The sequence below is a fragment of the Sturnus vulgaris genome, chromosome 21 (genome assembly GCF_052056855.1).
Source record: "Sturnus vulgaris isolate bStuVul1 chromosome 21, bStuVul1.hap1, whole genome shotgun sequence".
Lineage (NCBI taxonomy): Eukaryota > Metazoa > Chordata > Aves > Passeriformes > Sturnidae > Sturnus > Sturnus vulgaris.
This window is the reverse complement of record NC_142263.1, coordinates 4,576,369-4,598,421: the sequence shown is the minus strand read 5'-3', so window position 1 is coordinate 4,598,421 and position 22,053 is coordinate 4,576,369. Positions and strand designations below refer to the sequence as shown.

General features: G+C 56.7%; 5 protein-coding genes across 6 annotated transcripts; 2 read left to right on the top strand and 3 right to left on the bottom strand.

Moving 5' to 3' along the window:
* Window positions 1–51: 51 nt before the first annotated feature.
* On the bottom strand, window positions 52–9,356 carry POLDIP2 (DNA polymerase delta interacting protein 2). Its single transcript, XM_014876484.2, has 11 exons — window positions 9,169–9,356; window positions 8,657–8,738; window positions 7,982–8,079; window positions 7,103–7,199; window positions 6,564–6,639; window positions 5,867–5,974; window positions 5,504–5,640; window positions 4,513–4,539; window positions 4,204–4,329; window positions 3,735–3,814; window positions 52–2,255 (listed from the first exon to the last, which is right to left on the bottom strand). Exons 1-11 carry the CDS (start codon window positions 9,339–9,341, stop codon window positions 2,141–2,143), a joined length of 1,119 nt encoding a protein of 372 aa, XP_014731970.1. The 5' UTR covers window positions 9,342–9,356; the 3' UTR covers window positions 52–2,140.
* Window positions 9,357–9,382: 26 nt separating this feature from the next.
* On the top strand, window positions 9,383–11,791 carry VMA12 (vacuolar ATPase assembly factor VMA12). 2 transcript variants are annotated; one of them, XM_014876673.2, is made up of 6 exons: window positions 9,383–9,673; window positions 9,758–9,831; window positions 9,909–9,998; window positions 10,859–10,895; window positions 11,190–11,302; window positions 11,387–11,791. In XM_014876673.2, exons 1-6 carry the CDS (start codon window positions 9,502–9,504, stop codon window positions 11,480–11,482), a joined length of 582 nt encoding a protein of 193 aa, XP_014732159.1. In that variant the 5' UTR covers window positions 9,383–9,501; the 3' UTR covers window positions 11,483–11,791. The 2 variants fall into 2 exon arrangements, with proteins under 2 accessions (XP_014732159.1, XP_088033248.1); XM_088177122.1 differs by having other exon boundaries at window positions 9,408–9,673; window positions 11,190–11,791.
* Window positions 10,753–13,154, bottom strand: SEBOX (SEBOX homeobox). Its single transcript, XM_014876674.2, has 2 exons — window positions 12,870–13,154; window positions 10,753–12,746 (listed from the first exon to the last, which is right to left on the bottom strand). Exons 1-2 carry the CDS (start codon window positions 13,152–13,154, stop codon window positions 12,498–12,500), a joined length of 534 nt encoding a protein of 177 aa, XP_014732160.1. The 3' UTR covers window positions 10,753–12,497.
* A 1,741-nt stretch (window positions 13,155–14,895) lies between these two features.
* On the top strand, window positions 14,896–18,939 carry KIF12 (kinesin family member 12). Its single transcript, XM_014876657.2, is given in 11 exon segments — window positions 14,896–15,006; window positions 15,093–15,228; window positions 15,464–15,555; window positions 15,784–15,919; window positions 16,004–16,122; window positions 16,232–16,336; window positions 16,424–17,020; window positions 17,112–17,195; window positions 17,273–17,409; window positions 17,513–17,649; window positions 17,774–18,939. Coding segments are annotated over 11 exon segments (1,704 nt in total). The 5' UTR covers window positions 14,896–14,910; the 3' UTR covers window positions 17,839–18,939.
* Window positions 18,001–21,615, bottom strand: VTN (vitronectin). Its single transcript, XM_014876656.2, has 8 exons — window positions 21,483–21,615; window positions 20,894–21,013; window positions 20,137–20,421; window positions 19,891–20,030; window positions 19,482–19,638; window positions 19,223–19,372; window positions 18,357–18,629; window positions 18,001–18,182 (listed from the first exon to the last, which is right to left on the bottom strand). The coding sequence occupies exons 1-8, from the start codon at window positions 21,601–21,603 to the stop codon at window positions 18,067–18,069; spliced, it is 1,362 nt and encodes a 453-aa protein (XP_014732142.1). The 5' UTR covers window positions 21,604–21,615; the 3' UTR covers window positions 18,001–18,066.
* Between the last annotated feature and the right edge of the window lie 438 nt (window positions 21,616–22,053).

Sequence of the window (22,053 nt, the reverse complement as noted above, 5' to 3'; positions counted from 1 at the left end):
GGGTTGGTGGCCGTAGCGCCGCTGTGTAATGAGAGGCAGGAGGCAGAGCCGTTCCTTCAGCGCTTTATTGGTTGGTTCTTTGTACAGGTATTTACACAGAGAGGGGGACAGGGCTCGGCCGCGCTCCGGGATGAAGCAGTTGGGGAAAGGCCCTGCCCAGCCTCTGGCATCGCGCCCAGGCGCCAGGGCAGGACAAAGCCTGATGGAGTGGAAACATTCCTCCCGTGCCCCGGTCTGTTACCGCAGTGACCTCGGACTTGCCAATCATTATCCAGGCAGGAATGTGTCCATTCCTAGGCAGAGGCCTGAGCCCCGATGGGACATCACCCCAAACCCCAGCAGAGCCCCTGCCCCGGGACCACTCCATCCCTTAGGGGTGCAGCTCTCTGCTGGTTACATCTGGAAGCATCAGAGCCGCAGCACCCCAGAACCGCGTGGCTGAGCGTCGAGGTTAAACATTCACAGGGGTGTTGCAATAGCCAGTAATGCTGAAGCAACCCGAGGGAGAGGCAGGGCAGCTGCATGGGAAGGGAAAAGCAGGTTCCTGCTGCCTCTGAACTTGAGGCATCTTCCCACCTCCTCCTCCTGAGAGGAAATCAGCATGACAGCAGCAATGTGGGGTTGTCAGCTGTGGATGGTCTTTAGGGATCCTTTTCTACCCCTAAAAGCAGACTGGCTGTTTAAACCTCTGAAATTCTAAATATGAGCACGTACTACCTGAGAGGAAGACAGAAAATTGAAGAGACTGGGTGACAGAGAAACATTGCAGTAATTAAGTTTGTCTAAACAGGAATCCACTGGCTGTGGGATAGCATGAGAGTCTCCCTCAAAGGCTGTTTGCCCACAGCACTGCCTTGCAGAGCCAAAGGCAAACAGGCTGCTCAGAGGGGGTTCCAGGGAAGAGGGAACAACTGGAATACTTCTTAATCAAGGAAAACATCCCATGAGTTAGTTACACCTTGTCATTTAAGGGTAGGGAGGAAGGCTGGAAACTCCCTAGGGTTACCACAAAGCCAAGTACTTCTGCCTCCAAGTCACCCAGAAGTCTGGAAACCCAGAGACAGCCAGAAAGGTCCCACAGCATGGAGGTTGATGATCTTTGCAATCCTCAGAGCTGCTCAGGTTTTCCCACACATCCATACATTGTCATCTTACAAGGATTTCACTAACCTGCTCAGTCCTGAAGGGCCCTCCAGACACACACCACCAAAAAATCAACCTGCCAAGCAGAGCAAGCAGGAGCAGAAAGCCAAGCACTGCCTCACTGGCTGACAGCATTCCAGGAGAAAACAAGCATTCCTGTCAAAGCAGAAACTACCATGGAAATATGCATGCAGCCACAGTGTGAGCAGGGAAGAACCCTCCAGCAGCTGAGATGCAAAGCCCTGGCAGGAAGAGGGCTCCCCTCAGCTCTCCTGTACCATCACAACACACAGCCTGGTGCTCTGCACTCACAGGACACTGACAGCACCATATGTCACCCACCTTGTCCCCTCTGCACCCTCTTCTCCAAGACAACCCGCACTTTGTATCACAGCACAAAGCCCAGAAAAGCTGTGCCATGAGTGGAGCTCACAGGCTGCTCCAACCCTGGCTGAATCGCAAAAAGCAGCTGCACTGCAGAAAAGCTGAGATCACATTCCTGTTCCCTAAAGGAGGAGCAGCTGCTTCTGAAGCAGCAAGAACTCTGGGCTGACTCCACACGAAGGGAGCAACAAGCTGGGACAGATTGGATGCAAAGCCGTGGCCTTGGTTTAGGAAGGAAGACCTGGTTGCAACTGGTAAGGGCCAGTTTATTGAGAAACCTCACATTGCAGAGAAGTCACAACACATTGGAAAGGGTCCAGGCCTGCTGAGGGGGGCCAGTCTTCTGCAGCAGCACAGATCTACATCCCCCAGCCCCAAACACCCAGCAGGTGTCACAGAGGGAAGGGTTACCTGGAACACAGCTTATGTTTTACAAGCAGCCTGAGAGAAGAGCCAATAGTAAAGTTCCAAAAAAAGCCTCCCCGGCAGACAACAGTTAAAACAAAAATGCTTTAAAATGTTTAAAAGCTCAGTGTTCTTGGCTGCAGCATAAAGGGGAGGCAAAGGTCTACAACACACACAGGCCTCCGTGGGTCTGGGCACTCGCTCTGATCTACCAGTGAAGGCCGGAGGGAGGGGTCTTCTCATCTTTGTTGCTTTCCAGGGAAAAGGGTGGGATTCGGACATCAAAGTGGGAGCCATCAGGCCTCTCAAATCGGAAAGTGCCCCTGCAAAAGTAATGGCAGAGATCACACTGAGGCCAGGGACAAACACCCCTAGGAAGCATCAGCAAGAAGGTAAGACCTGAGCTCTTCCATATCCTGGGGGTCCATCTGTGAGGCTGGTCCAGCAGCAAGGACATGGACTCAGCTGCAAACATCTGCTGCCAAGATAACTCATTTATGGAGGACTCCTGGGCAGTTTTGCATCACATCCCTAACACATTTCCTGCACTAAGCTGTGATGATTGCAGCCCACAGGAGTCAAGAACCCTCCATGCACCTGCAGCAGTGTTTACCCAACTCCCACTCCCCAGGAGACAGAGCCATCTGAGCTATTTTTACAAACTGGTTACACGTAAATTCAGATTTGTATTTCTTGGCAGGAGCTCCACTGGTTGTCTATGACATTAATCCATCCCATCACAGAGGTAATTTGGAATAGCTTTGCCTTTCAAAACTGAACCTGCCTATCCTGGTACAACCATTTGTTTACTGCTCTGAGCTACAGATGACTGTACTGCAGAACACAACATGGGCAAGAGGGTTGTGGAGATAAATTAACAGGTTCTCAGGACAGAGAGGACACAACTGAACACCAGAAGTCAAGCTGAGCAGCTTCTGAGCTGCAGAACCTTTGTCTCTATGTCTTCAGGATGTATGCAAAGAGGGAAAAACTACTGGAGCATCTGGTTTTATTCCCCAGGGCATCCATTCAGGCAATTCAAAACACTTCACATGGCAAACAAGGTACACCCTATATGCAAAGAGCTGCTCTCCTGCTTTTCCCAACTCCAAGGCAACTTAACTCTGAAGAACATTTCCTTAAAAAAATGCAGAAACACCTGTCATACAGAAGGCAAGAGGTGGCTGTGCAATCTTTGTCCACACAGAGGTGACAGTAAGTGTGCTAGCCCAGCCAAAAAGCAAATAAAGCAAAGCTGCTTTAACCCCAAGGCACAGGAAAATAATAACTCAGTTGGGCACTTCCCTCCCTGCACTTACAGAAGAAGAAACTTGAACACCAGTTAGACTGAAGGCTTTACCTGGTCTAAACTGGGAAAACCCCTGCATGCCTGACACACAAGTGCACAGGGATGGAGTTAAAGCCCAATCCTCTCTCAAGAAAGGAGATACCAGAGCACAGATCCCTGCTGCTGAGGGCATGACCAGCACAAGGCCTTGGCTCTTGCACCAAGGACCAAAAGGGAGAACTGCTTCATGTCTTTAAATCCAGTCTAGCACAGACCACAGCAGGAGGATAAATTATCCTGGAACCTCTCCTGGTGTAGAGAACCAATAGATCATCTTATCCCTAACTAGGATACAGCTAGAGAGAAGCTCATCAAATTCTAGCTACCAACTATGCCCTGTCCAGTCCACTTCCACCCAGCTTTCAGCCACAACCCCAGGCTGCAAACTGCACCCCAGCTCACTGCTGGGGGTTTCTACACCCAAAACACTGCTGCAGCAGTAAGGGCTTCTTACCACATGTGACCACTGGATGCCTGCAGGGAGACGTGGCTGCTGTACTGAAATGCTGGCTGTTCTTTGGACAAAACTGGCTCCTGAGAAGACAAGAGACCATTGGGCATCAGCAATTCTACCACAGATAGGCATCAACAGGAAATTTATACAGCATGAAAAGAAAACAGAGACCTACACCCCAGCACTTCTGCCAATTACACAGCAGTTTGTCCACTGAGTAGCACCACAATCCTGTTGTTAATCCAGTTTTCCAACCACCAGTCATTTAGTATCATCCTCTAATACTCAGTGTGAAGTCTCAGTTCATACAAACAACAGATGAAAAGCTCATGTGATTTTCTCACTGCCAGCTTCCCACTCTATCTACTTCAAGTGCCCACTAAGCAATTTACTGGCAAATCCACACAACCAAGTGAAAGAACTCCAGGAAAGGGCCGTGTTTCCCAAAAAAAGGCTGTATGGTACCTACCCTTCCTACAACCCCACGGCCCCTGACAGTTTCCAAGGTGCCAGACAAGCTGAATATCCTCCAGTGCCGTTCTCGGAGCTGCACCACTTCACTGTCCAGGTTTTCCAGGCGAATGCAGTAGCGCCACTGCACAAAAGAAAGACTTATCAAGAGCTGGAATCAGCTGCAACCAGTTGATAACCTACAGCTGATACTGGGAAACACTTGCCAGGCAAGGGCTACTCTCCCTCAGAGCTTATCACACTGCAGCGATGCCACAGCAAATAAACTCCTTCCCTTTAGCTGTTCTGTGACACAAAAGGCACTTACCCAGTAGACATGGGAATTCTGGGCTTCCTGTCAAGAGAAACAAAAGACTTTAGCAGCTGTTCTTGGACACGTGGTGCCAAAAACCTCTTCAGCTGTCGGCACAGCACCAGCACAGGGGCTCTCACTCCGTGCCAGGGTGACGCAGACAACTCACATGAGCACAGACAGCTGCTCTGTGAGGCCTTCCATCAGCAGAGCCTGGCACTGGCTCTGCTCTACAGTAATCATGGGGTGGGAGATTTGCAAGGATCTCGTGATAACCCCCAGCGTTCATCTCCATGTTAATAACACACTTTGTGCAGATCTAGAAACATCCCTTTCCTTGCCTTTGGGCACCTGCTTTTCTGATAAGCATCAGCTGGACTCCACAAAAGCTGCAAATCCACACCATAATGTACAGCTGCCACAGCTCAGGCTCCCCAGCAGCCGTGCTCAGAAATCACAAACCTCTGCGGGAATTCCCAGCTCTCCCACTCAGGAGTTTGTTGGAGCTGCATTATTTTGGATGGTCCACGTGAAGTTCTGTGCTATAAAGAGCACACGGTTATCAGCTAAATCTAGAAGGCTTTAGCCAAACCCTCTAAGCCAAACTAGAGGCAGGAAACAGGCAGGCAACCACAGCCCATCAATGGGCAGGATAACAGATGTGTCTGTTGTTACAGAGCAGATGGCCCCAGTGTCACCTCACGTGACTGAGGCACTAACAGGGACAGTTCAAAAGCCTTCCCAAATATCTTGGTAGCACTGTTGTGCAGAACATTACAGGTTATTTCTCATCCTACTGATAGCCAGAAAAAGCCAATATGCAGGAGCTGTTCTCCAAAAATACACGACAAAACAGTTTAATGTTTATACCCATGAGAATGAAATGGCAACTGTGGTTAAATGTCACTTCTCCAGTAAGCAGAAGGTACCTTCAGGCAGCAAACCAGTCTTAGAAAAACAAGCCAGTGAAGCAAATGGCAGAATTACCAGAGCAGCACAGACTTACCCTCATGCCCATGTAGAAGGGGATGACAGTGACACGGATGTTCTCCGTGGTTTCTCGGTGCACATCCGAGAGCTCCAGCCAGGGGTGGTTCTTCTCCTGCCAGGCACACAGAGTGTCCCTTGCTACAAAAGGTGGGACTGTGGGGAGGGAAAGGTGAAAGGCAACATTGTAGCTGGAGTGCTCTCCCCTCAACACAATTCCTTTTACATGGTTAATAAAAATATTCAAAGGCAGCTTCACTGTAAGAAACTCCAAGCTAGACATGATTTTTATACCATATTCAAGGTGATGGGGTTTGGGTATTTCTTATAGAGCACTGCAAGCATCCGGCTCTGAAGAATTCCCTGTGAAGCCAGAACTCACCTTTTGTTTGGTCGTACATGAGGAACCTCTCAAAGAGCTCATGCTGGATGGGCACTTGATCAGTGGAGCTGTAGGGAAGGATGTCTTCATGGCTTACATAGTCTAAACCTGAAAAAGAAACCCCAAAAGCCATGGAATTTCCCCATCAAAGAGCTGCTCAGAAGTCTCCTGGCAGAAAAATTGATCACACTAGTAAGAAAAAAGGACTTTGGCAGCAGAAGGCAAAATTAATATCACAACTGCAAGGAAGAATGGAGGAGACGTGCCAGGAGACTCTTGGCAGTGTTCTCCTGTGAGATTTTTCATGGAATTAATCCTCTGATAAACATACACTGCCCTGCAAAGTGCCTGCACTGCCCCAAAAGCACTCTGGGCAGGAAATGCCCAGGACACGAATAAATCCAGCAGCCCTGCTGACAAAGTAGAACAGCCAATATACAACTTGGTATGGGATCCATGTCTCAAGAGCTCAAATCAGACATGGCTGTGTCTGATCACAGAGGGCCCAACTTCCACCTATCCAAAGGGCTTCCTGTACTTTAGTCACTCTGTTGTCTCCAGCACAGCCCTAAGCTATGGACAGATCCACTACAGAATGTCCTGTAGGAATTGCTGTTTCAATGGCGGGAGTTGACCACTGATACCTTTTCTGACCTGCCCTCACAACAAGCAGAGGCTGCAGGAGGATTTTACTCACCTGGGATAGCATAGAGGGCTCTGCTGTCATCATGATTTGCCAGGAACGTCACTGCCTCTGTCTGTGATCTCTGCGACTGAGAAACAGGGAGATATGTCTTTCTGAATGCATTGTTGGAGGACAGTTTCCAGTCATATTTCAGCTCAGTAATGTGGTTTATAAAGCATGTAACGTTTATTTCATTTAACCAGTTCACCTCAGAACTTCTCTCAGTCTAATTCCTCTGGGTTAACTCCCCACTCAAACAAGCAATTGTCAGCATTGTCAGTGCTGCAGCCCACATTCCTAATGACCTGTGTGCAACAGTGTAGTAACAGCAGCAGGAAGAGGAAAGGAGGTTGGAAAGGGGAAACATGATCCAGAAAAGTCGTATGACATTCCAAGTGATCTTTCTCAGGGAAAATATGCCTTTATTTGTCCAAAAATCCTAACCAATCCGGTCAGCCACCAAAATAATTTTCCTTCACTGCCTGTCCCTTTGAACCACTCATGTAGGAGAAGATACTCAAGTTTCAATACCAAGATTACTTATTACTTACTATATGTGGACAATCCCGGGCATCTATTAACACCTGGTAGTAAGTGTGTGTTTTACCCTTGACCTCTTTGGAACCATGGCCTGCCACATTCTCGCTCCTGAAGAGAAAAGCAAAGCTCTGAGCTCAAGCACAGGATGGCAGCAAATTCCTGTTACCAGGATGAAGCACTTATAAACAATTATTTTTTTAAAGCCCCATTTTGCAGCCTGTAATCATTTGGTTGCACCCAAACCAAAGCCCCATGAGCCAACCACACGATGACAGATGAGCTGAGATGACCACCAGTGGTGTTTGGCACAGGCACAACAGCTCAGAAGCTTTTCCTGCTCAGTGTAGGCTCCTGTCTGGGGTGGATATTCCTGCTCCCCTCTGATTTTCTCTCTGACCCTTACTCATTCCCAGCACAACTCATCACAAGCCAGGGGAAAAATGGATGCAACAGAGGGAGAGAACTGAAGAGCAACTCAAGAAGCATGAAATTGGTTCAGTGGGTTGAAATTGAGGAGGAAGCTGACAAATCCAACTCACTGGCAATCTACAGCAGCCTCCAACTGGTAACACAGGAGCCTGGATCTAACTCAAAAAAGGTCTTTTTGTATAATACAAATGCCATGAAAAATAAATTTTAAAATTTATTTTTATTTCCTCCATACATACACTTTTATCCTTCATACGTCCATCATGTCTCTAATTAATGCTCAATACTTAATAATGAAATATCTCCTCTTCAAGCACCTCTCCTAGTTTATACTCATACCAACAGACCCATGCCATTGCTCCTCCTTAAAAACACTTGTTTACCCCAAGTAGGAAACTCACTACAAAATGTAAATCTAACAGTCCAACAACACGAACCAGAATAAATCCTCAAATCCTTACTTTTCTGTGACAGGAGAAGCCACATCCCGATCATAAAGCCTGGCTTGCCAGGGAAACAGGACTATTCCTCGATAGCCAAACACACTATGAAGGAAGAGCTGGAAGGAACAAATAATTGCAGCTGAATTATTTTAAAAATCTCTTATCTGAGGTAAAGCTACAAACATTTACAAAAGGTTTAATGTGTGGGATGGGGATACAGGAGAATCACCACTGTGATGACCCAGAGCAGAAAGAGAACACAAACAGTTTGGGATGAGAGAAGTAATCCATGTCATCTCTATCCCACAAAAGGGAAGGACTAAATAGTAATGCAGTAATAGAGCAGCAGAAAGGAGAGACTGCTCAGAAACAGATCTGAGTGTCTTAAGGACAAGAATTACAAGTTTATTTCTCCAATTCATTGATGGTCTCTGGATCCTTGAGGGAGAAAACCCCAAAGTAAGACCAGTGGAGCAAATGCCATTGTACAACAGTTGTGTTGTGCTGCAGATTCTTATCAAGCTGCTATTGTCAGATGACTGACAAACTGCAGACACAGCACAGACAAGGAGCACCGAACTGTGAAACTCCCAGCCTTGTTCTGCTGAGATTTTCCTTAGGGGAATTCCCTCAGCTGCCCAATCCCTGTGGCACGAGCCTGCAGGGTCAGCTGTGCGCCCCAGAACCCCTTACCTGGCCTGTCTCGTATTTGCCGTGCTGCTTCGGAGCCTCAAACACCCCCACGGTCTCCAGCACTTTGCCCTCGGGACGGTTCCTGGGAGCAGCGAGGCAGCTTGGAGGGTTTGCAGGGGCTGAAGCAGCCCCCAGACCAGGGGGACACTGCTCCCCACCTTGTGCGTCCCATGGGTACCCCACAAGAGCCCCCACTATGCATTGTGATGCCCAGTCCCACTCCCTCCTCTACCTTCCACCCTTTGCCCAATGCCCTGGACACCCTCACTCAGTTGTCCCTTTAGCCCAATCCCCCCTCTCCCACATCCCTGCCCTGACAGCCCCCCACCTCTTCCATAGTCTTCCCACAATGCCTCAATAGACTTCAACCCACAACCCAACTCCTCCCCAATGTTCCCCAGCTCCCCTCACCCCAAACACCCCCTCCTAATCACCCTCAAACACCCCCTCACCTCCTGTCTCCCCGAACTCCCCACCCCACTGCCCTCACCCCAACCCCTCACAGGCCTCACCGCGACGAGAGGTGCCGCCTCGGCGGCACCAGCAGCGGCAGCGCCGCCGCCCCCCCTGTGCCCAGAGCCCTCAAGTGGCGGGCGGGGGGCGGCTCCCAGAGCGGAGGCGGCCCGCGGGCCCGAGCCCGGCCCAGCGCCGCCGCCACGTACCGCCGCGCCGCGCCGCCCGACATCCCACCGCCCGCGGCCCACAGTGCCCCGCGCGGCCCGCGCCGCTCCGCCCCGCCCCGCCCGCCGAGCGCGCCGCTCCGCCCCGCCGCGCCCCGCCGTCTCTATGGTTCCTCCCCCCCTCCCAATCTCCCGGTCGCCCCGGCAACGCCGGCCGGGCCCAACATGGCGTCGTCGGTGCGGGCCGGGCCGCGGCTGCGGCGAGCTGTGCGGGCCGGCGAGTTAGCGGCTCTGCCCGCCGGGCTGAGGGATGAGTTGGGGGCGGCGCTGGCGGAGGAAGGAGGGCTGGTGCCGTTCAGCCTGCTGCGGAGGCTGCACACCGCGCTGCGGGAGGCAGGTAGGCCGCGCTGCGCCGGGCGGCCGCGATCGTGCCGTGATCGTGCCGTGATCGTGCCGTGATCGCCCCGTGCCCCGCCCGCAGGATCTCCGCTGCACCTACACGAGCTGCTGGAAGGATGCGAGATCCACCTGCCCGAGGTGCCGGTGCCGCCGCGGGTGAGTGAGGGCCGGCCGGGAGTCGCGGGAGGAGGCGGCGGCTCCCGGCCCTCACGGTGGGTCTGTGCCTCCCCCAGAACCCCGAGCTGGTGGCCCGGCTGGAGCGGATCAAGGCCAAGCTGGCACATGACGAATACCGGCGGATGACCCGCAACATCACCGGCCAGGTGAGGGGCTGCTGCACTGTTCGAGGATTCATTCCTCAAACACCTGAGAGCAAAGATTTTCCCTTTACAGTAAGTGCAGAGCAGAGGGGATGTGGCAGGCACCGGTGGAGAGCACACTGTAAACACACCGGGAACAACAGATCCGGTGTTGAGGACAGAGGTAGGACAGGGTTAATTAGACATACTGACTTTTGGGAACTGCTCCCTGTGCCAAAGATGTCAGGTCCTGTTCTGGGAGACTGAGCACATGCTGTAAATGTTTGACCGGGAGCATCTGTGCTGGTTAAATTTTTGTCATAGTTTTAAAATTGCCTCATTCATGTCAAGGTAAAAGCTGGAAATACAAGATCATATGTGGGCACTCATTCTTTCCTGAGAGAGCTGAGATCTTGTGGCAGGGTGACTGTTCAGACAAGCCAGCATCCCGTCCTGCTGGCATTCCTTGTGATCCCATTCTGCCCTTCCACACTGTACCTGGCATCCATGTGCACATTAATTCTCATGGGAAGATCTGCTCTGCTCTCTGCCAAGCTGGACCACTCCAGGTTTGACCTGGTTTAATGAAAGCTCTCCTTGCTTATGGCAGGAGCTAGAACAAGATGGTCTTTAAGGTCCCCTTCCAAGCCAAACCATCCTGTCATCTATAATCCAGGGTTATTTTAGCAGAGTTTTTGCAAAATCTCAGAGAAACGTATGTGCTGTGAAGCTGCTGTTCCCCCACAGCCCATCCACCCAAAACGTCAGAGTCTTTGGGTCAGGTGAGGGCATTGGCATTGCTTTTATTCTGCACACACAGTTATAACGTTACTATTAACATTAAAATACAAGTGATCACAAGCTGTTTTAATTCCTTATTTCAGGAGATGAACGGGCCATTGGCTGAATTTGGGAGGCAAGGTGAGTGGCTCCCTGTCCTGTTGACATGTGGCAGGTCAGGCATGGGAACTGTTCCATCTCCAGCTGGTGACAGTCCTTCCCTCTTGGAATATCTCACCAGAAAGTTTTCATGCACTGAAGTGTTCCTTGAATAAAGGAGCCTGTTGATCATTCTTACCGATATTTCTGGAGGCACCAAGCATGTGACTCCTCCAGGATCACATCTCCCAGCTGAGGCAGCATGATTACACCTTGTCACCAGCCCTACTTCCCAGCCTTACCTAAAATCAACTACTTTACCCCTCTGTCCCCCAGTTCGCTCCGTGAAGGCCGTTGTCATCACCATCTTCAACTTCATTGTCACCGTGGTGGCCGCCTTTGCCTGCACCTACCTGGGCAGCCAGTACGTCTTTGCAGAGACAGCAGCGGTGAGCGAGCCCAGCCCCTGGCAGCCCCCCTGTGCTGGCCAGGCCGGACACTCAGGGTCACCTCTCTCTCTTTTGTGTCCCCAGCGTGTCCTGTCTGCTGTCATTGTGGCTTCGGTGGTGGGCTTGGCCGAGCTGTACGTGATGGTGCGGACCATTGAGGGGGACCTGGGGAAACTATGACCATGAACTGCAGGCTTCGTGCTGGAGGTTTTTGTCCTCCTCAGGAGCTGCTAATTTGGGGCAAATCTTGTCCTATCTGTACCTGTTCCTGCTGTGGGAACACTGCTACACTCCTCAGGCTCATCCTTTGCTTCCCGCTCCTGAAATGAATCATGGGTTGGAAATCCCAGAGCTGCAGAACAGGAGAGCGAATGGCTGTGGACTCTGACCACCCCAGCAGGGAGAGAGGCATCAGCTCCTGCCATCCCTGTTCTCCTGGGAAGTTCCTGGTCTTTTATTCTGGAAATAAATGACACTGTGTGTTCATAACTTTCTTCCTGCACATCAGGAGATGTCTGTTGATATGAGAAACATTGATGTGGCATCTTAAGACACCGCAGAGATGTGAATCTTCCCTCTCCCTCTGCATCCTGCTCCATCTCCTGTCCAAACCTTCCTCTGCCTGCAGTGAGGAATGCACAGTGCTCCCAACGCCCTGCCAAAGGGTCCCCAGATTCTGGAGGCAGAGAGAAAATACCCCTCAACACTGAGCCCAGGAGTGTCTCAGGTGCTGTGGGGCAGTGAGCAGAGCCAGCTCGTGCACCCACAGCAGGGAGGGGACAGCCACGCCAGGCCCTGGGGACCTGGACACCTGCCGGGTGGGCGCTCTGCCAGGGCCAGACACAGTGATTAATGCTCTGATGGCAGCTAAGCCCCTCTGGAAACACGGTTTAATATCCGATCCAGGGAGATCTGCCGGCACCTGCGAACGTGCCTGCGGATTAGGGGCGGCCGCGCCACAATCATCCGTGGATACGGCCTCAGATTAAGGTATTTTTCCAAAAGATTAGTCGGTATTAGGGACCTGATGGGGAGGTGCCCCTGCTGTGGCCGCACCGGCATTTAGGATATTGGATGACATCCTCGGAGCCTTTGGGACCGGCAGTAATTCCACACCCTAATGAAATCCTGGCGCTAATCCGGGGGGGCCGCGGTGCCAGGAGGGTCCCTTAGAAGCCAGGGGTCCTAGCCACGGCTATGGCTCGCCCAGGTTGGTGATGGCCGCGCTGTAGATGAGATCGGAGATGGAGCCCAGCGAGGTGGGGAGGCCCCGAGCAGGGCTGTGGGATCCCGGCGGCGGCAGGGCAGGGGCCGGGCACGGGGTGCTGCCGTCGGGAGGTGCCGCGGGGGTACCCCGCTCCCCGGGCGGTGGCAGCGGCGGTAGCGGCGGCGGCTCCGGCTTGGTGCTACGGATCCTGCGGGCGCGGCGATTCTGGAACCAGACCTGGGACGGGCGAGGGGAACTGTGAGACACCGACAGCGCCCCTACACGGTGGCCCCGCGGAAGAGGGGGATCCCGAGGAGGGAAAGAGGAAGGGATGGAGGGGACGGTCCCGCCTGCGCTCACCTGGATCTTGGCCTCCGGCAGCTGGGTGAGCTCGGCCAAGCGCTCCCGGGTGGCGATGTCCGGGTAGGGCACGGCGGCGAAGGCCCGCTCCAGCTCTGATAGCTGCCCCCGGCTGAACGTGGTCCGCCGCCGCTTCCGCGGCCCTCCCGGGCAGGGACAGGGACAGGGGCACGGCCCCGGGGCGCCGCCCCTGCCCGCCGCCCGCCCGCCGCCCGGCCCGCCCGGCCCGTCGGGGAAGCGGAGCAGCGGCTGGGGAGCGTGGGAGGTGCCCGGGGCCGCGCTCATCTTGCCCGACTCCCCCCGGCCCGCTGCCGCCCTGGCTTTTATCCTCCCTGGGTCCCCCCCGGCGGGCTGGGACCGCCCCGAGCGGGCGGTGCTGTCCCCCCCTCCCCAGCCCTTCTCAGGGGCTCCCGGAGCCGGTCTCAGCTCCGCGCCCCCGATGGCAGAGCCCCGACAGTCCCGACTGATTCTCCAGCATCCCTGGGGACCAGTAACCCCACCAGCTGCTCGTACAGATCTGCCCCGCGCCGCCGTCGGGGCACAGTGGGGCCCGTGAGAATCCCAGGGCTCGGAGACCCACCTGCCACCCGCCCCTTGTGCCCCCTCCCTGGCTCCCCGCCCTCCCCCGCTCGCCCCCGCTATGCGACCGCCGCTCTCCCGCAGGGCTGGCACCGGTCAATGTTTAACCGGAGCGGTGGTACCGGTTGTGTGGGCAGCGGGGGCCGGCTGGGGGTGGCTCCCGCCGGGACCGGCCAGGAGCTGCGGGCACCCCGAGCAGAGGGTGCTGGGGGGCGCATGGAACCAGAGGGGGAGAGGGGCGGGGACCCCCAGCCGGACCCCCGGCCCAGAACGCTCCCACGGGGCCAGGAGAGACCGTAAGTTGTCGGGGAGACGGCGGAGACAGAGGCCATCCCGTCCTGGAGCAGCAGGACTTGGGCAGTGACTGCCCGACTGATACAGGCCGCGGGGGGTGGCACCCCAAAAAGGCTGGGGGGGACAGGACCATCCTGCGGCGACATGGCGGGGATAGTGAGCTCTGTCCCCTGCCATGCCTCAGGGCACAGTGGAGGTGGGAGGACGGTGCGAGCACAGCATGACCGAGGGTCCCTCTACCCCAGCCCCCGGGGTGCCCGCGGGCGGACCCCCCCAGCAAGGGGGCACCCACCACCCTGCTGCCCTCTGTTCCCCAAAGGAGTCCTGGAGAGGAGCGGGAGCGCCCCGTGGAGGGCAGAGAGACGCGTCTGAGAGTGGTGCTAAGGTAAGGGGAGACGAAAGGGCTCAGGGACGCCACAGAAACCTTCCTGCCTGGGGCGAGGTCACAGCAGGGCTCTCCAGGGTCCCCATGCAGCGACACCTCTGTGTCCCCTTCCACACCCCACCATTAGGGTCCGGCCACTGACCTGTACGGAGACGCGGCGAGGTGACCAGCAAGTTGTGCACAGCCTCGGTGACGGTGCCGTCCACGTAAGTGCCACCTCCCCGTCGGGTTGTCGGGGCTGGGGAGGGCTGCGGATCCCCTTGAGCCGCCGCTGTCCCCACGGCCAGGTAAGCGCGGCCAGGCACGATGCCACCTTTGGCTTCAGCGCCGTGTTCGACGCCGGCGCCTCGCAGGAGGCTGTGTTCGAGGGCAGCGGGATGAGACAACTGGTGGAGCTGGCCATGGATGGGTGAGTCCCGCGGTCCTCAACCCTCCATCCACCCCACGTCGGGCCTTTCCGGCGCGTTTGCACTGCCAGGGCTGTGTCGGGAGGTGGCATCGCTGTGCCACCGCCTGCGGCCGTGCCTGATGCTCAGCATCTTCCACAGCTTCTCCTGCACCGTCTTTGCCTTCGGGCAGACCGGCTCGGGGAAGACTTACACCCTGATGGGACCCCTCGCCCAGGTACGACGCTGATCATCTGACCTCATCCTGGTCGTGGGATGAGCTCTTCCCACCCAGTCATGGGCTCTGGGAGCGGGCGGGTGCCCGATGTGACCGCTCAGCATCTTGGCATCTCTGCAGAGCGAGGCCCAGCCGGCATCCCCGGCCCTGCTGGGGCTAATGCAGAGGTCCTTCACCTGCCTCCTGGAGGAGAGCCGGAGCCGTGGCTCTGACCTGGCTCTCAGTGCTTCCTACCTGGAGATCTACAACGAACAGGTAAGTGCCTGCCCAGCCACCCACTCCAGCCTTGCTGGCCTCCTTTGCTCCGCTCTCCCGGTGCCTTCCCTCTGCCATATCCCCAGGTCCGGGACCTGCTGAGCCCGGGGCCACCGTGCGCCCTGCCCCTGCGCTGGAGCAAAACCCGCGGCTTCTACGTGGAGAACCAGCTCAGTGTGGAATTCGAGAGCCTAGAGGCCATTGTCAGCTTGCTCATGCAAGGTGCCGAGCCACAGGCACAAGCACAGGGCTGGGACATGTTCAGGGCGTGCTAGACCCCATATGGGGGGATTCAGTCCCGGGCTGGTGGCGCTCTGATGGCAGCCATGAGGAGCAGCTCCTCGTTCTGCTGCAGAGCCAAGGCAGGCTCGTGTCTGGCAGGGGGTGGTGGGCAGTGGATGCTGTGGGGTTGGGGCAGGGATGTGGGGTGTCGTGCAATCAATTCCTCCCCCGGCAGGATCCCAGAGGCGCCGGACCTCGGCACATGCCCTCAACAGGCACTCGAGCCGCAGCCACGCCCTTCTGACCATCCACATCCTCCGCCGAGCCGTGAGCGCGCATCCTGCTCCTGGGGCGGGCTGGGGGACCAGGGCTCAGCACAGGGGTGCAAACAATCCCATGGGGTGGAGGGGTCATGCTCTCCTCAAGGATACACGGATGGGGATGGAGTAAGCAGCCAGGAATCCTATCCAAGATCCAGAAGTCGGGACAGTGCTGTGGAACATGGGGAAGGGGTGATGGGGGCCAAAGCATCACCCCCCAACGTTGGTTCTCCAGACCAGCGCCTGCCCCAGCAAGCAGGGCACGCTGTGCTTTGTGGACCTGGCTGGCAGCGAGCGGGTGAAGGAGACCGGCTCCAGCGGGGAGCTCTCCGTGGAGGCCAACAGCATCAACCGCAGCCTCCTGGCGCTGGGTAAGAGCAGGGGACACGCCCTGGGAGTGTCCTGCTGACCCCCACCAGAGTCCTGTCACATCCTTGTGGCTCATCCTCCGACAGGACACTGCATCTCCCTGTTGGCCAAACCCCGAGGGAAGCGAACGCACATCCCCTACAGGGACAGCAAGCTCACCCGGCTGCTGGCTCGCTCCCTGGGCGGCTCGGGCATCACCCTGATGGTAAAACCATGGAGGAGGCTGGGCAGAGGTCTCACCCGGTTGAGGGGAGGGCTGGAAAAGGATGATGACTCTGGATGGCAGTCCACCTGCATCTCTTCCTTGTTGGCAGGTCGCCTGCATCTCCCCGTCCTCTCGCTGCCTCTCAGAGACTCTGAGCACGCTGCACTACGCCAGCCGTGCCCGGAGGGTCACCACCAGACCCCTGGCCAACAGGGTATCGCAGACAAGGATCTCCTCTGAGCTCCTCTACCTGCTGCTGGGACCCCCCTGACTCACCCCTTTATCCACCCACCCCTCCCAGGTGTCCCGGGAGAAGCTGCTGCAAACCTTGGAGCAAGAAATCCATGCTCTGCAGCTGGAAAACCTCTCCCTGCGCCAGCAGCTGTGCCTGCCCAGAATGCCAGTGAGGAGCACGGAGGTCAAAGGGAGCCCTCCAAAAGCATGGGCGTGCTCAGGGGACAGGTACGGTCCTGCAGGGCAGCTCCCGCCAGAGCGAACCCCAGCCTGGCCCAGCCTCTATGGTCTCCTGCGGGACTTCGTGGTGGAGAACGAACAGATGAGGTATGGGAGGCTTGTGTGGGACCCCTGAGTAGGGGATCAAGGGCCAGAGCCCCTGGCTAAGCAGCACCCTGCACCAACCAGCCCCCTCAGGAACTCCGTGGGGCTGGGCAGGGCTCTCTGGAGGCTGCCAATGCCCTGCTGGGCTTCCTCACTGCTCCCCAGGCAGCCCCCAGACCTCAATGGTGACATCCCAGCTGGCCCATCCCGCAGAGCCACCCGCAGCTCCTGTGACAGCCAGCCCCTGCTCCGCAGTGCCCGCAGCCTTCATGTCCCCCACAGCCACTCAGTGAGGCACCGACGGCCCGACACCACACCCAGCTCTGTCCCCCAGCTGCCGGTGAGAGTGGGGGGCCTGGGTGTGCAGTCATCCTGCCCACGGCAGGGTGAGGATGCACAGACCACCCACCCACTGCTGTCCTCTCTTGCAGAAGCTCCCTCCTGCCTCCAGCCGCCCCAGCTACCCAGGGTGCCCACAGTGCTGCCCTGGGCCAGCTGATGCCACCACGTTCCAGGTACAGCCCCAGGGGTCTCTTTGGACGGGGTGGCACGGGGGTGGCACAGCCACCTTGACCGCTCTGCTCACCCCCAGGTGCTGCCAGTGCCCCCCGTGCCACAGCCAGTCCCCGCCGAGGGAAGTGCTGGTCTTCTGCCACCTGGACAGGAGCACATGGCTGTGCCTGGCTCCCGTCAGCCCCACGGGCACCCCCAGCCCCACCAGAGGAAGAGGTGAGAGCCATTCCTTGGGCATCAGCTGCAGCTCAGGAATTCCCTGGAGTTTCGGGGGTGGTGAGACAGTAGGTGAGGGTTTGTACATCTGTCCTCATGGCAGGAGTCACGGCAGGAGCAGGAGCTTGTCTCAGCAGCACCCACTGCACCGGGAGCTGCCGGGCCCCGAGCGCATTCCCAGCCCCGAGGGAAGGGTCATCCCTTCAGCACCACCGTGGCCAGGACTGCCAGAGCCCAGAGGTGAGCAGGGCAGTGGTGGCAGGGCCTTGGATGGGCACCCGTCCCTGCACAGCCACCCACACGTGGGGCTGTGGGCTGATCCTGGGGGAGATGGAGACCTGACCCTGCTGCTCCCCGCTGGCAGCTGCCGGCACTGTCCCTCTCCTCCAGTGGGAAGAGGCGCTGGACTGGCTGGCAGAGCAGATCTGAGCTGCCACAGGCACACCATGGATGGGGCCAACATCAGGGATCTGGCACAGCTTGGGGGGACAACCACAGCCCTTGGGGACATGGGATCTTGGACTGCAAGGACTGCGCAAACCATGGCACAGACGGTTGGATGGATGGATGGACAGACAGAGCTCTCCAGCCTGCATGGCTCTCACAGTTTATTTCTGTCTAGCTTAGGCTGTGTTGCTGGTGGCTCCAGGGATCCCATCAGGTGCTCTCTGTGGGCTGGGGGCAGTCCAGCCAGTACTGGGCGATGGAGCGGGGATAGCGTGGCCGCACCAGGTCCACGCGCTTGGTGCGCAGGTTGACACGGTAGTACTTGTCTGGGGGAAGGGGACACGGCCATCAGGACTGTCCCCAGCTCTGGAGAGCTGCCAGCCCTCACTGCCAGCACCTTCCCACTGCATCCCAGAGCCCTGGGACATCGCAGGGAGAGAGGAGCCCTTCCCATGCCCCAGCTGCCCTGGTCCTGCATTTTTCCCAGATCCTGCACTCACCTCCTACAAAGAAGTAGACACTCTGGAGCATCTCACACGTGGAGCCCGAGAGCCCATCGCTTTCAACACCTGATGAGTCGGGGTCATTTTGCAGCCAGCTCCAGAATCCCAAGTTCAGTGACCTGTGGTGGTTGTACCTCTTGCGCTGGCGGCGAGACTTCCTCCTCCGGGGCTGGTGGGAGGCCACGTAGAGCCGGCCGGCCATGGCAGCGTCCAGCCGGCTGGGCACCCCCCGCCAGTCCCGGCTGATGTACCACGGGCCATTGGCCCCGGCTGCAAAGGGAGCAGAGGGTGAGTGAGAGGGGCAGCAGCGTGTGGGGTGAGCTGAGCCCACCCCTACAGACAGCATCCAGCACCTGCTCCAAGACCCACAGGAATGCTCTGAAGGATCCCAGCCTGGATGGGATGTGTCACAGTGACAAAGGCCAGGGAGAACCAGGAGCAGCACCCCCGCCTTGTTTGGGATCAGCCTTGTGCTGCTGAGCCCCCTTCTCTGCTTCTCTTTCATTCCCCCTGCCCAGGGCTAGGGTTTTCCTGAGGCATCTCCAGCTCCAGTGATAATAAACAGTCCCCAGCAGTGACACTGTGGTGTGAGGTGGCTGGTGATGGGTTTGATAATGTAATTGGTAATTTTGTAATTGGTAAATGTGATAATTTTGAGGCATAAAGGGCTTTGAGGGTGGGATTTGGGATGCTGTGGGAGGTGCAGCTATGGCCTAGGGGGTTCCTGTGCATGGCCTGGGCAGGATGTGATGATTCATTCAGGCATTGCTCCCTCCTCCCTGGGTGTCTGCATGCCTTGTGCCCTGTCAGTCCCACTGTTGGGACCTGCCAGCCCTTTCCCCCGGGGCTAGCCCAGCCCTTACGCATTCTGCTGCCAAAGAGGAGCTGGAAAACATCCTCCCAGCTGTCCCTGTTCATGAAGGCGTAGTGCTTGAACACCGTGGAGGGGGAGGACTTCTCACAGTCGGCCTGCGTGGGCTGCTGGGCAAAGTCGTAGGACCAGTAGTACTTGTCTAGGAGAGGATGAACAGGGAGTGAGTGGGCGACAAGCACTGGAGGGGTGTCCAGCCTGTGCCCAGTGGTGCCAGGCTCTGCCAGCAGCAGGAGGGCTGCCCCCCTTACCCTTGAAGAAATAGACTCTCTCATTGCCGTGGTAGTTGTGGGCAGGGAGGGCGAACGCTGCATCCACGTTGTTGGGGATGCCCTCAAAGCCGTCGGAGATGTTCCGTGGGTACCCAGGGTCCAGGGCTCCATCATCAAAGCGCCAGTACTGGGTGCCCTGGGGGGTGGGGGACAGAGAGGGGTTACAGGTGCAACATCCCCCAGCCATGGGTCTGCCAGGAGGAGCGAGTGGATGCTGGGGAGCCTCATCATGAGGCTGTGGTTGCTTGGGGTCCCAGAACAACCATAGGGATTTGGGGTATCTGACAACCACTCTGTGTGTGTGCATGGGAGGTGCCAGAAGGGGATATAGGGTGGGTTGAGGTGCTGTGCTGGCCACCCTGGTGGTGGCCCCAGCCCTCCAGCCCACCTTGAAGAGGTAAGTCTTGCCCTGGCAGTTGATGCGTGTGAAGGCTGCATCGATGGGGCCCTCGATGCCCCAGACCTCACTGATGAGCTTGGGGTAGCCAGGCCTCACACTGGTCTTGTCCAGCTCATAGAAGTACTTCCCTGGGGAGAGAGGAGAGGTAGGGGCAGCAGGAGAGACTGCAGACACCAGCTCAGGGTGACAGCATGGCAGCTTGTCCCACATGCCTGGGGAAGGTCCCCAAAGTACCTCGGAAAGCGTAAAGGGAACCGTTCTTCAGGTCGGTGAAGGCATCAAAAGGTTTTCCACTGCACAGCTCCTCAGGCTCCTCGGACCAAACTGGGGTGGTGGCAGACACCACTGGCAGTGACTCCTCAGTGTTTGGCTTGCTCTCTGGCGTGGTGTCCACCAGCACTGGGGATGTGGGCAGCTCTGTGCGGTCTGCCACAGGTGCCTCATCCGTGACGAGCTCTACAGTGAGGTTGTAGTCCAGGTAGTCGTCCTCCGGCAAGGCAAAGACATCTCCCCGGGTCACTGCAGGAGGGAGCAGCTTGGTTCCCACTGGGTTTGGGTGCAGAAGGTGCTCCCTCCCAGGCAATAGAAATTTATAGAATCATGGAATTATTAAGGTTGGAAAAGCCCTCTAAGATCATCAAGTCCAATTTAACCCAGCACTGCCAACCATATCCCCAGGCACCACAAGTACACTCTTTTTAGAACACTTCCAGGGAGAGGTGATTCCACCTGGGCAGCCTATTCCGATGCCTGAATACCCTTTCAGTGAAGACATTTTCCTGCTATCCAATCTATCCAATTAGCATGGATCCCACACTCCAGATGGCGATTAGCCAGCTCCCAAAAACCCCATGAGCTGCAGCAAATCCTGGTGCTGACTTCACCCCGCAGACACAGGTGGGTGCAGAGCTGACCGGCACAGACCCCACAGTGTGGAGCACCCACAGCCACCCCTGTGCCCTGGCCAGGAGGGTGGCCATGGGGACAGTACCTTTGGCTTTGCAGACAGTGGAGTAGTCACTGCAGCAGCTCTGGTAGTACACACAGAGGGTGTCACACTGGCACTTGTGCCCTGCATCGAAGCCTTCTTCACATCGGCCCTCACAGGAGTCTGCAAAAGCCACCCCACAGCTCAGGAGGAGTAATGTGGAGTGGGGCAGTGGGGCCCATGCCTCCCCTCCAGCCCAGCCCCATGAGTGAAAACAAATTTGGAGGTGTCCTGGTTGGGGGTACTCCACCTCTTCATGGTCAACTCCATCACTAGGGGCTACAGCTGCTCCTTGCCCTGCTCCCACTCAGGTCCTGCTAGGATGGGAGCCATGGATTGGGCTGTGCCACGGTCCCAGTTCCATGCTAGCAGCCCAGCTGTGGCATGAGCAGGGATTTTCCAGGGCACCATTGACACCCGTGTGCTGCCCACTTGCTTTCTCTCCATCCTGCAGGGTACAGCCAATGTGGCCACGGCCACCATCCACTCCCTCCCCACCCTGCCCGGGCTGCCCAGCCCCTCCATCAGCCCAGGAGCAGCTCTTGCTCCATCCCCAAAGCACCTGGCAAGGAGCTGGTGGGCTAAAGCTCACCTTCTGCAGCTTGGGTGGTGGCGAGCAGGGCCAGCACGAGGGCAGGGAAGAGCAGCCTCATGCTGGGTGTCCGGGAGCGCAGCCCTCCTGCGACTGTGCGAGCACAGCAGAGCCCCAGCATCCACTGTTTGCTCAGCCTGCCCCGGCGGGAGAAAGCAAACAGCCCAAGGTCAGAAGAGGGGAAAAGGGGCAGAGATGATCTCCCACCCAGCCTCCTCCGCAGTCCACACTGAACTGGGTGTGTCTGGAGGGGGACAGAGCTGCCGTGAGTGTCAGCAGCCCCTCCTCAGTCCCCAGTGCGGGTTGGGCACTGTTCAGAGAGTGGGGAGGGACAGCAGAAGGACAGAGTCAGGAACCAGTTTTGAGGTCCTGCCATACTAATTTCATGACATACCTCATGGTGTAAAAGCAACCAGCTGCTTCCCAGCCTGGCCTTAGCAAAGACAAAAACCCAAATAAGATAGGACCGGGGAGCAACGCTCAGAAGACAAAGGGAAAAGCCTTGGGCTTATGCTTGCCCAAAATATCACCATTTTGAAGGGCTTATTCTTGGGATTTCAGCTTTCTCAAT